The sequence below is a fragment of the Diaphorina citri genome, unplaced genomic scaffold (assembly GCF_000475195.1).
Source record: "Diaphorina citri unplaced genomic scaffold, Diaci psyllid genome assembly version 1.1 scaffold1573, whole genome shotgun sequence".
NCBI lineage: Eukaryota > Metazoa > Arthropoda > Insecta > Hemiptera > Psyllidae > Diaphorina > Diaphorina citri.
The window spans coordinates 28,351-43,067 of record NW_007378999.1 but is presented as its reverse complement, the minus strand read 5'-3'; the positions used below and the strand labels follow the sequence as shown (position 1 = coordinate 43,067).

The following is a 14,717-nucleotide window of genomic DNA, read 5'->3' as shown; positions in this document are numbered from 1 at the left end:
TCGGGACGATAAGCAGTTACAGTTCCCTCTGTCAAACCTCTGAAAAAAAAAATCCAAATCAGAAGGCATAACGGCAAAAAAAGTGTATTTAAAAGGTCAAAAATTGAATTTTCATTTTATTTTTTCATCCAGGTTTGCACCAGCATCAACGTGACCAAGTTCCTGGTCGGGAGGATTGCGCGCCTCGTACAGAATGATGTTGAGCGTCTCCTCGTAGATGCGGGCTTCGGGAAATTCAACCTGAGAGGAAAGAAAAATAGGATAGGTTAGAATAAGGGAAGAGTCTGGCTGCGGGACCTCAACAGTGAGTATACCAGCCTGAATTTCCTTGCCTGAAGAAATAGCAAGGGTTGAGTGCGGAGGGCATCTACTCGTAAAATTTGTAGCCAAAACCAAATCCCAGTCCAAAGTAATCACCCTAGTTAGGGCTGATTGAGAGGCATTTTGATGTTCAAATTTTATTGTTTGAGTAAAAAATAGTCCCTCTGGTAGATTTCACCAATGACTTAATGAGAGATTTCACTAATGGAAGAATTTTTAATCGTCCAAAAAGGAGTTTTTAATGATCCAAAAAGTAGGAGTTTTTAAAAACTCCTGTTTGGATCATTAACAATTCTCCCCTTGGTGAAATCTCTCATTAAGTCATTGGTGAAATCCACGTGAATGGTGACGGTTCCGTTGCCTGAAAGCATTATCAAGACTAGGAAGGAAAAAAATCTGATGTGAACATAACACGACTTTCTATTACATTATTTACATTTGTGGAATTTTATTAGTCATTGCTTTAGTAATAGAATGAAGTAAAAATCAATTTGTATCCATAATACCTACATGGTAATACCTACTAGTAATGCGAAGTGCTTATACTGCTCGAATGGGGGCTAAAGAGTCCCTTTACGACCTTTACCCCAGACGAAGAGTACTTATTAGGTATTGGTTGCCAAGTTCTCAAACAATGTTGAGGACAAAAATTCCATACGTCTGCCGAGATTGTACTCACGCCCTCCTGATTACTAGGCGAGTGGCCTCGAATGGGGGCTAAAGAGTCCCTTTACGACCTTTACCCCAGACGAAGAGTACTTATTAGGTATTGGTTGCCAAGTTCTCAAACAATATTGAGGACAAAAATTCCATACGTCTGCCGAGATTGTACTCACGCCCTCCTGATTACTAGGCGAGTGGCTTGACCACTACAACACCGACACGTTGATGTTTGATGTGAAATTCAAGATTCGTAATATCATGATAGAGTTCCTGGTCGGGAGGATTGCGCGCCTCGTACAGAATGATGTTGAGCGTCTCCTCGTAGATGCGGGCTTCGGGAAATTCAACCTGAGGGGAAAGAAAAATAGGATGGGTTAGAATAAGAGAAGAGTCTGGCTGTGGGACCTCAACAGTGAGCATACCAGCCTGAATTTCCTTTCCTGAAGAAATAGCAAAGGTTGAGTGCAAAAGGCATCCACTCGTAAAATTTGTAGCCAAAACCAAATCCCAGTCCAATGTAATCACCCTAGTTAGGGCTGATTGAGAGGGTGACGAAAAACGCCGACCCCGTGATTGAAAAAGAAGATTGACTGATTGATTTTTAAAAATTTCAGCCAAACAGATTGCTTAAACGGAGATTAAAACTTTAACGGAGTTTAAACTCACTTTGTGGCCCCTGGGCTAAATTTAATATTTTAATACCTTGGTGTGCTTCTTGTCAGTGGCATACACAATGGACGTACAGCAAACCTCGGCTATTTTCTTCCCATGCCCGAAGAAGCTCCAACAGCAGATCTCACTTGACCCTATCACATCTTTGATGAAGAGTAATCTTCCAGAAAACCTGTAGGACACACCAAAGGGTAACACATCATGAGAAGTTCCTGAGAAATAGAGCTCAAGGCCCAAAAATTGCAGAGAACTGAAATTTAATGTCTGCAAGGCAGGTGCAGTGACCTCTACGCCATGGGAACTGGCTAGAAGAAGAAGAAGAAGAAGAAGAAGAAAATTGCAGAGAACTGAAATTTACAGTGGTGCAATGTCTGCAAGGCAGGTGCAGTGACCTCTACGCCATGGGAACTGGCTAGAAGAAGGAGAAGAAAAAGAATTGAATTTATCTACCAGTAAGAACTAAAGAGTCCCTTTACTCCAACAGTACTTACTATTTGCTATTATTAAGGTCAAATTCTCAAACAATGTTTTACTTAAGGATAAAACACCATACCTGAGCTGGGATTGAACCCAAAACCTCGGCTATTTTCTTCCCATGCCCGAAGAAGCTCCAACAACAGATCTCACTTGACCCTATCACATCTTTGATGAAGAGTAATCTCCCAGAAAACCTGTAGGACACACCAAGGGGTAACACATCATGAGAAGTTCCTGAGAAATAGAGCTCAAGGCCCAAAAATTGCAGAATCTTGATCCAATATGTAGACTTGGAATGCCAAATCCCCAGCAGAAAGTATGAGAAGTTCAAACACAGAGCTGACAGACTGTACCAGTGTGACACCAACTATGATAATGAGATGGTTCAGGAGTAGTGGAGAGAGTAATCCAATATGTAGACTTGGAATGCCAAATCCCCAGCAGGAAGTATGAGAAGTTCAAACACAGAGCTGACAGACTGTACCAGTGTGACACCAACTATGATAATGAGATAGTTCAGGAATATTTCCATCAAGGTGAGATTTTATGTCGTTTTGAGAATCAAATTTGGTCAGAAAGCTCCAAAATGTAGAATAGAATATACCTTGATCCAATATGTAGACTTGAAATGCCAAATCCCCAGCAGGAAACATGAGAAATTTAAACATAGAGCAGATAGGCTGTACCAGTGTGACACCAACTATGATAATGAGATAGTTCAGGAGTATTTCCACCAAGGTATGTCACTGAATAACTTTTAAGCGTTCAGTGACGGTGGTTTTACCCTCTATTTAGCGACAAGCTAGACGCCTCTTCATACTCTCTAAAGGTGTGTCCAAACATAGTCGACCGACGAGGTGAATCTATGTTGTCGAGGCAATGTGAACGGTTCAGTTGACGTCGATCGCGATTAACACTGGAGGTTCCTTTTTTGTTACATCCAAAAATACTGACGTGGTTCGTCTACAGACGCCATTAAAGTGTAAAAAGCGTCACAATTTGAATGTATCCAAATGGATACAGTGCCAAGAAAAGGGTTGTGGGGACACACCTTAACTTTGTCTGTGTGGGTCTGAGAAAAGTCAACAGCACGAGATGGCCCAGGTAAAGAACCATCCAGATACCAAAGTGATATACATATCGGGAACTGGTTTGCTATCGCTACTAGCTTCTTATACTTTTGTTTTCTGATGTTCCAGGCAGACCAGACGGCCTAAAGTACCACCGTCATCTGCTAGGCGAAGCCTCGGAACTTCGCTCGGGTCGCGTTCTGGAGTTCCACCTGAGTTCCCGTCTCGACCGTTTCCTAGCCGCTCATCTGGATAACAACCACTTCCGCCTAAACTTCGTCCATCGGCACGACAAACTGACCGAAATCTTCGTCGAAGGTTTCCCTCTGCTTCCTCTTTATTGTCTGCTCACACAGGTCTGTTAATTCTGGAACAAAAAGCAAGAAACTGCTGTAAACTTCATGTAACTTTCCTTATCCCATCTAAGCGTTAAGTCAGAAAAGTGATTGAGATACATTTCTTTCCTGTGAGCCAACCTAGTTAGCTTGGAGGGTAGCACATTTGCCTTGAAAGCATTAAGTCATGAGTTTGATTCCCACCTGGGGCAGATTTTATCCTGAACAGATAAGGTTCCTTTTCAGAATGAGTTCCCGTCTCGACCGTTTCCAAGCCGCTCATCTGGATAACAACCACTTCCGCCTAAACTTCGTCCATCGGCACGACAAACTGACTGAAATCTTCGTCGAGTACAGTTCGCCACGAAAAAAACGCGCCCCGTCCATTGCGATGGATTCGGACAAACCGTTTGTAGACGCTGAGAAACCGTTTGTAGGTGCAGATAAAGCGTTTGTAGGTGCGGAGAAACCGTTTGTAGGTGCGGAGAAAGCGTTTGTAGGTGCGGAGCTTTTCAGATTGGCTGACTTTCTCCTATCCTGTTGTACTTCTTTTTTTGCTTTTGTGACAATAAGACCTTGAAATCTTACCTGTGATACAATAGTATTTGGCCTCGGCTAACAATTCTGCTACATCTTTTGGATTTTCCGGCAGTGACACTTGTCCGTCTCTCAGGAAATTCAGTATGATGCCAAAGTGTTTGCCACATCTATCAATCAGCACCCAGCCTTCCATTCGCCCAAACCGCTGACACCGAAGAGCGTTGATTCGCCGAGATTGGCCCCTCCAAAGGATTCCCCTAAGGGTGAAACTTCGAAATCACCGCTCTCTCCCAAAACTGCCCCGATTTCGCCGAAAAGCGCTCAGGTTTCACCGAAAAGTGCACAGATTTCACCCAAATCGGCACAAATATCACCAAAAACCGCTCAGAGTGTGAAGACCGCCGCTCATCTGGATAACAACCACTTCCGCCTAAACTTCGTCCATCGGCACGACAAACTGACCGAAATCTTCGTCGAATACAGTTCGCCAAGAAAAAAACGCGCCCCGTCCATTGCGATGGATTCGGACAAACCATTTGTAGACGCTGAGAAACCGTTTGTAGGTGCGGAAAAAGCGTTTGACTCGAAACCGGTAGCACAACGTCTGCAAGCGGTCGATTCGCCCAAACCGCTGACACCGAAGAGCGTTGATTCGCCGAGATTGGCCCCTCCAAAGGATTCCCCTAAGGGTGAAACTTCGAAATCTCCGCTCTCTCCCAAAAAATTCCCGATTTCGCCGAAAAGCGCTCAGGTTTCACCGAAAAGTGCACAGATTTCACCGAAAAGTGCACAGATTTCACCGAAAAGTGCACAGATTTCACCCAAATCGGCACAAATATCACCGAAAACCGCTCAGAGTTCGCCGAAGACCGCGGCAGTTTCACCGAAAACCGATTCCGTTCCGCCGAAAAGCGCCGCAGTTTCGCCCAAATTGGACGCGGGTGACGCGGCAAAACCGGACGCTCCTGAGGGCGGCAAATCCGTCACGTACGAGAAGGGAGAGGAAGTGCCGCAGTTAAGTCGAGAAGAGATTCGGAGCTTCTATGTCCGATATGATAGAACACCGGGGAGACCTCATGATGAAGATGTTAGCAAGGTGATATTCAACTTGCAACATGGAGAGATCAGTGTGTACTATCATTACGGTAAGATATGGAACAGAAGAGACCTTGTTTATGCGAAAATGTAGAAGTGAAGAATACCTTTTTATCACAGTAGTTTAAGAAAGGTTACCAAGAGCCCAAAACCCAAAATATTTTTGAGACAACTGTTTTAAGCCCACATTTGTCTTGTTTTTAGCCATAATAGAATACTATATTGATAAAAAGGGGCTTCACATACAGTAGTTTAAGAAAGGTTACCAAGAGCCCAAAACCCAAAATATTTTTGAGACAACTGTTTTAAGCCCACATTTGTCTTGTTTTTAGCTATAATAGAATACTATATTGATAAAAAGGGGCTTCACATATCTTATTGACCAAGTGCCTTGTGAGGAATTTAAAGTTCTTAAAGATGATCATTTTATTTCGGGGATATTTCGCAGGTGACAACAACATCACCCAGTCATACCGCAAATTCCAAACCTCTCTGAGCAGTTCTCCGAAAAATCCGCTAGGTTCTCTTGCGTTTTGATAAAAGCTGCGTTTACACGATGCGTTATTTGTCCCATTGCATAGCAGTTGGATTGAAAATCACGTGCTCCAGTTATTATTTATTATGTTATTAACAGATAAGTAACGTTGTGCGTGGTTAGTATCTGGAGGTGGTTGATATCAAAAACTAAAATAACAGTAAAAGGTAGGCAATAAATTTATTCTTTTAAATTTCACTGTTTTATTATTCAGGTTACATATAATTCTAACCTATTAATTATTAGTTACATGGGTACCTACCTAGGTAAGTTTCGGATGTAGAAGTTGATAATTATCTAAAATTTAGGTAAACACAGGTTTTCCAGGATAGGTAGTAGGTACCCCACAATAAAAATGGAATAAATGAAGTAGGGTAGGTATTTCTTGTACCTATGATATTTTACTTTTTTTCCTAGAGGTCTATTCAATCGGTACCTACATAAATGGAGTAGGTACTTGGATAGAACTAAAATAAAATAATACTTTCTAATAAATAATAAAGACACAAACGGATTGCCGAAGACACAAATGGATTGGTCATCTAATATCGACGTAATGATTTTATGGTATCTTGCAGTGCAATAGTCCTAAACTAAAATGGACGCGGCACATTAGGGATCAGGAAGAGACCGCCTTAACATAATAATGGTATCAATCATAGAAGGCAGCAGGCAAGGAGATCAAGGAAGAGGAAGGCCCCGGTTAAGCTACGTCAGTCGAGTGGTGAAATACTCTGGATGCAAGTCATACGCGGAAATGAAGAGGGAAACTTGCAGAGCATTATGGAGAGCTACCAACCAATCTTCTGATTGAGCAATATGATGATGAATTAAATAATATTTTTTCTTGGAATTGGATATTTCAGGATCAGTTAAGTCCTAGGTAAGGGTTTAGTTCCAGGAAAATTGAAAGCCTCCTCCATAACCCCCGTACGGATTCGTTCCTGGAGCAAACGAATTTCCCGGGTTGAAGAACGATTGCAGGAAGTGCTCAGCAAAGTCTTGAGGACGCATTTGAGTACCTGTAATTTTAGAAACTCTGTTACCTTGATAGGACGTGCAAAATCTAGTTAGGACGTATTTCAAGGGAAACTTTGTTTTATTTAGATCCAAAACTTCAATTTGATTTTCTATTACAGTAGCCTGTTCCACGAAAGTATGACATAAGCATAATGGAAACCACTAGTATAAGGACTAGAGGGCAGACATCTTGTAAACCAAAGTACCCTAGAGAAGAGCTGATAAATGAGAGTGTGATTGTACAGCGAGTACTGGAGCAGTATAAGAATAGAGAAGTGTTCCAGCAGAAATGTGCTGAGTTGGAGCGGAGTTTCGATGCATACGTTAAAAGCAGAGCAGAACAACAAAAGAATTAAAATCCTAACCTAAGCTGACAAAGGAAATAAGGTATGTATTTATTACCTATCTAACTAGAGAAGAGCTGATAAATGAGAGTGTGATTGTACAGCGAGTACTGGAGCAGTATAAGAATAGAGAAGTGTTCCAGCAGAAATGTGCCGAGTCGGAACGGAGTTTCGATGCATACGTTAAAAGCAGAGCAGAACAACAAAAGAATTAAAATCCTGAGTCCTAACCTAAGCTGACAAAGTAAATAAGGTAAGTATTTATTACCTATCTCATCAATAATATTCTTAGGGTGGGTTTCACCAACCTTCTTTTGAGCCCCTAACAGTCTGTTAGCTTAACTAACAGCCCTGTTAAGCCTATACAAACTAAATGGAACTTAACAGGCTGTTAGGCGTTCAAAGAACTGAAAAAATATTGGTGAACTCCTCTCTTTTTCAGTAAGAAAAATATTTATTACCTATCTCATCAATAATATTCTTAGGGTGGGTTTCACCAACCTTCTTTTGAGCCCCTAACAGTCTGTTAGCTTAACTAACAGCCCTGTTAAGCCTATACAAACTAAATGGAACTTAACAGGCTGTTAGGCGTTCAAAGAACTGAAAAAATATTGGTGAACTCATCTCTTTTTCAGTAAGAAAAATAATAAAATATTAACTCGACTTCGGATCTGGAAGTTAGTAAATCGAATCCAAGTCGAGTAAAAAAAATTAAATTATTAAGCATAATGATCGAGGAACGACTTCAAGCATTCATACTAAGGATCAGCCACTCACTATCAGGTAGACCTGGCAGGCAAACCTTTTCAGCCGTACCTGTCAGGTCCATCTGACAGTGGCTGGCTTAACTCAATTAAATTTTTCTTTTTATAGAGGTTTAACGTCACCCAAGGTCTCTAGTGGCGGCGGTTTTACCCTCCATTCGGCAACAAGCTATCTGCCTACTCACATGAACCTCACCCAGCCTGAGTGGGGCCGGAAAAGCCAGCAGCTCGCAAAATCCGAGATGGTCACCCATCTTTTTATAGACTTCCTCAAATAGGATAAACCTTTGCGTTCTCTACCACCTAACCTTATTATTAGAGGAAAAGGTGGTAATATGGCTACCTGTAGGTAATATGATCGGAAACGGTTACCAGGACACGATTAGGACACGATTGCCCAAATGGTCACCCACGCGCAATGTTGCTTTAACTTCAGTGATCCATGGGAAACCGGTGCATTGAACGCGCTATCGCCACTGGCAACGAGTTTAATTTCATCTTCTATCACTCGACTTGTTTCTCTTCATTCCCAGATGGTCACCCATCCGAATACTAACCACGCACAATGTTGCTCCAGTGATCCATGGGAAACTGGTACGTTCAACGTGCTATCTTCACACGAGTTTAATTTCATCTTCTATCACTCGACTTGTTTCTCTTCATGGAGAATCGAGTCATCAAACATCATTGATTGTTCTGTTTGTTCGACCGAAGACGGGCGAGTCCAGATCGCTCTTCCTCTTCGTCGGATGTGTACGAGGACATGCCCGCCACGGCACCGCGTGTGGACGTGGCCTGCATGAGTTCCTGGTTATCGCCAGATTTAAGTTATATTTCTCCTACCATAATGGCGGAACCATGATTTCATGTGACACATGAATCTGTCCGCAAAAGGTTAGGGTATGCTATGCTTGTTCTTATGCTTATAGGCTTAATGCTTATGCTTGTTCAGCTTGTACAAAACGACGAGGTAGGTAACTGAACTGTCAAACCGTATTTCGTTTACAAGCGGGGTCAGTACAATAGTTTTGAACTTTTAACCTAAAATGGACGCGTCACACGAGGGATCAAGAAGAGGCCGCCTCAACATTTATCAATTATTAAGGGGTGTCGGTCATTTCGAAGTTCGCGCCTCCCGACACGCTTAATGTATTCTTTCTAAACTTGCTGTGGAAGAAAATAGAGGTTAATCTTAATTCGGTGGCAAAAAGCACCGCAGTTTTCCACTTACACAACCCGAAAAGACTCAAATGATCACACTGTCAGATTCGCCATCTTGATTATTACCAGAGCCGTTCTCTTCCAACCCCTGTCGAGGATAGGAGCCGTACACGGCCGGGAAGGTGTACGGCCGCATGCCCGTGACAAAGGGCCGAATGACCACCGGCCGTGCCCCGAAGTACCCCGGCCTCGAGACCCCGTGATTGAAAAAGAAGATTGACTGATTGATTTTTAAAAATTTCAGCCAAACAGATTGCTTAAACGGAGATTAAAACTTTAACGGAGTTTAAACTCACTTTGTGGCCCCTGGGCTAAATTTAATATTTTAATACCTTGGTGTGCTTCTTGTCAGTGGCATACACAATGGACGTACAGCAAACCTCGGCTATTTTCTTCCCATGCCCGAAGAAGCTCCAACAGCAGATCTCACTTGACCCTATCACATCTTTGATGAAGAGTAATCTTCCAGAAAACCTGTAGGACACACCAAAGGGTAACACATCATGAGAAGTTCCTGAGAAATAGAGCTCAAGGCCCAAAAATTGCAGAGAACTGAAATTTACAGTGGTGCAATGTCTGCAAGGCAGGTGCAGTGACCTCTACGCCATGGGAACTGGCTTGAAGAAGAAGAAGAAGAAAAAGAATTGAATTTTTCTACCAGTAAGAACTAAAGAGTCCCTTTACTCCAACAGTACTTACTATTTGCTATTATTAAGGTCAAATTCTCAAACAATGTTTTACTTAAGGATAAAACACCATACCTGAGCTGGGATTGAACCCACACCCTCCTGATTACCAAACATATTGACTACAGAGTAACATACCTCAATGCTAGCTTATCAAACAGCTCTATGTTCTTCAACAGATTATCATCGGATGTACTCGTGTACGAGTATTTATTATTGTGCCTATTGATGAGCAACTTGACGACTGGCTTAGCAGTAGCATTCAACAGGAGTTGTTCTTCTTTGAGTGAAGTTATGAGAGGAACTCGACAGATGGGCTCGGTTTCCCTCTGCTTCCTCTTTATTGTCTGCTCACACAGGTCTGTTAATTCTGGAACAAAACGCAAGAAACTGCTGTAAACTTCATGTAACTTTCCTTATCCCATTGGATTTTAGGATATCACTAAGCATTAAGTCAGAAAAGTGATTGAGATACTTTTCTTTCCTGTGAGCCAACCTAGTTAGCTTGGAGGGTAGCACATTTGCCTTGAAAGCATTAAGTCATGGGTTTGATTCCCACCTGGGGCAGATTTTATCCTGAGCAGATAAGGTTCCTTTTCAGAATGGCTGACTTTCTCCTATCCTGTTGTACTTCTCTTTTTGCTTTTGTGACAATAAGACCTTGAAATCTTACCTGTGATACAATAGTATTTGGCCTCGGCTAACAATTCCGCTACATCTTTTGGATTTTCTGGCAGTGACACTTGTCCATCTCTCAGGAAATTCAGTATGATGCCAAAGTGTTTGCCACATCTATCAATCAGCACCCAGCCTTCTGAGTCAGTTAGAATTTCCATACGGCCACTGAACATTGCTCGGAGCATCGTATCATGTTTGGTGAGAGTGCCAATGGTTGTGTAGTGAAGGGAGCCTCCTACATTTAGTTTTACGTACTGACACGGATTTCCTGAAACAATGAAGTTGATGGACATTTTATTTTACCATTACACCTCATGAGGGGGGGAAAACAGTGGGGTAACTAGAGTTAAGCAATGCTGTAGATGGTTAGACTGTTGGAGCCTATGTTAGTATACTAAAAGGTAAACTAACAGTTAAATATGAGATCAAACACCCAAATAGCTTGGAGAGTAGGTAACAGTTTTGAATCCCACCTGGGGCAAACTTTATTCTAATAAGATGAGGATTGCTCTCCAAATGCCCAGCCCTACTAGTCTCTTTGATTTTGAGGAGAAGACCTCTGGTGTTACAGTTCCTATCGAACCTCTTTAAGAAAAAGAAAAAATTGAGATTGTAGACTCGGGTAGTTACCGTACTCACCTAAAGACCATGACTGTGTCCAATTCCAGCCCGGGGATTTTATCCTGAACGGATAATGTTCGTTCTCGGAACGGCTGGATTTTTCCTATCATGTCTTCCTTCTCTCTTCGATTGCGGGACGATAAGACCTTGGCAGTTACACTTCCCTATATCAAACCTCTTGGAAAAAAAAAATGCAGGACGAAACGGAAAATGGATTTTGTCTCGTCTAGTGGAAATATCATGACGCGAGACAAGAAAAGGTAATTTCTGCTCGGACATTTTGCAGCAAGTAGGTATTAGGTACCTACTCCTTTGCTAGATGATTCTTACCCCTATTAAAATAAAATACACCCCCACACTTAGAGTATATGTAGGTACCTAGTATAGCTACCTACAATATACAAAGAGGTTATTTTTGTCGTTAAGTCATTTTTAAGACAAAACTATCAAGGTAAGCACATAAAAAAAGTACTTTAAACCGGTAAGAAGACAAATGAAGAATACTGCTCGTAATCTTTTTCTGCTTCTTCTTCTTCTTCTTCTCCTCCTCGTCTCCTCCTCCCCCTCCTCTTCCTTCTTCTTTTAAGAGGTGTGTAGGAGGGAACTGTAACGAAGTCTTAATCTCCCACTTTGCAAAATCGAAGAAAGAAGGAGGTCAGAACGAACCTTATCTGTTTAAGATTCCGCTAAACCCACGATCGCTCTATAATACTTAGCACATTGCATAATCAAAATGGTTTCCAGGCGTTCATACAAAATTATTTCCCTAATCCTTAGCCGGAAAAAACACACTATGTATATTGTATAATATATTATTTAGGTAATTTGGTAGATAGTAGGTAGATACCTAATTGGAATCAGGGAAATAATTGGAATGTTAGAGAATGATGGTAGTTGATACCCAAGTATTTCCCCATCGATTACACCACTGGTTTCATTACCCTCCACCCCGGGTCAAATTAGCAAAACCTACGATGCTCCATCTTGGCACCCTTTTAACAGAGTCCACCTTGGGGGGACTTACACTAAATACATTTCTGAAGTCAATGGGTAACTTGGGACTCGGGGTGATTTGGCACGAATGGGTGAATTGGGACCGTTTCGCGTTGAGAAATGAACATTTCACTATTTTACAGTTTCCTTTCTTCAAGAGTTTTAACTCTTTGAATGTTAAAAATGTTGTTGAGAAATGAACATTTCACTATTTTACAGTTTCCTTTCTTCAAGAGTTTTAACTCTTTGAATGTTAAAAATGTTAAAATTAATGTATATATATAGATGTAGATCTGTCCTAGGACAGGTTTCAACACGACGTTCTCCACTTTTCTCGATCTTGGGCGTCCTCCTTCAATTAATGGAAGGAAAATTAATGTAAGCTCGTAAAATTAATGTGAAGAGGAAATTGCTGCGATATCTTGGAATTTAATGGACGCACCTACTCACACACATTCCTTGTTTTTCACAATGTAGTGTGAAGAGGAAATTGCTGCGATATCTTGGAATTTAATGGACGCACCTACTCACACACATTCCTTGTTTTTCACAATGTAAGTAGGTACCTATGTCAGTGGTTTTTATATGTGAAATGAGTTTAATATAAAATCTTGTAAGGGTGCAAATTTTGTACTTACAGTTAAGTTATTCGAAGAATTTAGGGTATTCAGGCACATGTCTTCAGATTCTGTCAATAGGTACCTACCCACATAGTTATGTAGGTAATTACTTTATTCCCAGATGTCAAGTTCATTATTACATATTTGTATTTTTTAAGAATTCTTGGAATTCTATGGCAACAATGAATTCAAAAGGAATTTGTTGTTCTTTTACTCAAATTTTCCTTAGTGGAAAATTTTCCTTTTCCGCGTAAGCAAAAGACAAAATGAACAAAACTCAGACCTCACTTCGTTTAATCAAGGGAATGGATGAAAAAACATATTCTGATCTCTCCACACAAAATGAACAACAAAACTCAGACCTCACTTCGTTTAATCAACGGAATGGATGAAAAAACATATTCTGATCTCTCCACCAGTCCTTTGATATGCAAATCCACCTTTTCCTGCGATGAAAATTAGGATTTCCTTCATTAAAACCCACAATAGAATAAAATATTCTGACATCTTAAATACACCTAAGTTGAAACGTTTTAATGCGATGAAAATTAGGATTTCCTTCATTAAAACCCACAATAGAATAAAATATTCTGACATCTTAAATACACCTAAGTTGAAACGTTTTCTATTCAAAGATCCTTAAAACAATTTCACTTCAAGATAAGAAGTTAGTGTTATGACATCTTAAATACACCTAAGTTGAAACGTTTTCTATTCAAAGATCCTTAAAACAATTTCACTTCAAGATAAGAAGTTAGTGTTAAAATAATAATTTCATTCATTGTATTTTTTCATTTCTTTCTGCAAGGAAGCTTATTTGAAAGCTCTCATTTCCTTCTTCTTCTTCTTCTTCTTCTTCTTCTTCTTCTTCTTCTTCTTCTTCTTCTTCTTCTTCCTCTTCTTCGTCTTCTTCTCCTGCTTCGTCTTCTTCTTCTTCTTCATCTTCTCTTCCTTCTTCTTCTCTTCCTTCTTCTTCTCCTTCTTCTTCTTCGTCTTTCTAGAGGTTTAACGTCACTGTATGACGGCTACAAGGCCTTTATGGTAACGGGGGTTTTACCCTTCATTCGATAAGATCACATTAATCTCACCCCAACCTGGGTGGCAAATTGCAGAGAACTGAAATTTACAGTGGTGCAATGTCTGCAAGGCAGGTGCAGTGACCTCTACGCCATGGGAACTGGCTAGAAGAAGAAGAAGAAAAAGAATTAAATTTATCTACCAGTAAGAACTAAAGAGTCCCTTTACTCCAACAGTACTTACTATTTGCTATTATTAAGGTTAAATTCTCAAACAATGTTTTACTTAAGGATAAAACTCCATACCTGAGCTGGGATTGAACCTGTGACTGTGTCAAGGCAGTGCTCTCGCCCATTGTCAGAGAAATGATGCCTTTGAGGACTTCGATGTTCCTGGAATCGTCCAGAGTGATTTGTGGAGGTTACAGGAAGAAAATCGAACGATTCAAACTGAGGGGAGCTCCTGAGGGTGTTCAATGTTCAGGAAAGAAACACTTGCACAGAAGTGGTTATGACTGTGTCAAGGCAGTGCTCTCGCCCATTGTCAGAGAAATGATGCCTTTGAGGACTTCAATGTTCCTGGAATCGTCCAGAGTGATTATTTGTGGAGGTTACAGGAAGAAAATCGAACGATTCAAACTGAGGGGAGCTCCTGAGGGTGTTCAATATTCAGGAAAGAAACACTTGCACAGAAGTGGTTCGTACCAAGAGTTTTGACATCCAATTTTCCAGGAGTGTAAGCGTTTATGATAAATGCAACCAAACCGAACACTAAAATAACACTTTAGATGCTACAAATGTTTTGACATCCAATTTTCCAGGAGTGTAAGCGTTTATGATAAATGCAACCAAACCGAACACTAAAATAACACTTTAGGTGCTACAAATGACTGTAAATTATCTAATAACTCCATTTTCCGTGGATTTTTCCGCTTGATTTTCCACAAATTTCCGAAAAGATTTCAAGAATTTCAGATCCAAAAATTTTCAAGAACCAAACCCAGTCAGCTGTTGTTTGTTTACTTTTTTGAGTTTCCCAATTTTTT

The 14,717-nt window shown here is 40.8% G+C and overlaps 1 protein-coding gene and 1 long non-coding RNA gene across 2 annotated transcripts; one reads left to right on the top strand and one right to left on the bottom strand.

Moving 5' to 3' along the window:
- Nucleotides 1-111: 111 nt before the first annotated feature.
- On the bottom strand, nucleotides 112-14,465 carry LOC108253317 (BTB/POZ domain-containing adapter for CUL3-mediated RhoA degradation protein 2-like). The gene is made up of 7 exons (XM_017447058.2): nucleotides 14,194-14,465; nucleotides 11,061-11,080; nucleotides 10,417-10,689; nucleotides 9,882-10,113; nucleotides 9,390-9,531; nucleotides 1,204-1,332; nucleotides 112-240 (listed from the first exon to the last, which is right to left on the bottom strand). Exons 1-7 carry the CDS (start codon nucleotides 14,211-14,213, stop codon nucleotides 112-114), a joined length of 945 nt encoding a protein of 314 aa, XP_017302547.2. The 5' UTR covers nucleotides 14,214-14,465.
- On the top strand, nucleotides 2,532-3,399 carry LOC113470429. The gene is made up of 2 exons (XR_003393486.1): nucleotides 2,532-2,669; nucleotides 3,333-3,399. It is a non-coding gene; the product is annotated as an uncharacterized LOC113470429 (long non-coding RNA).
- Nucleotides 14,466-14,717: the final 252 nt, after the last annotated feature.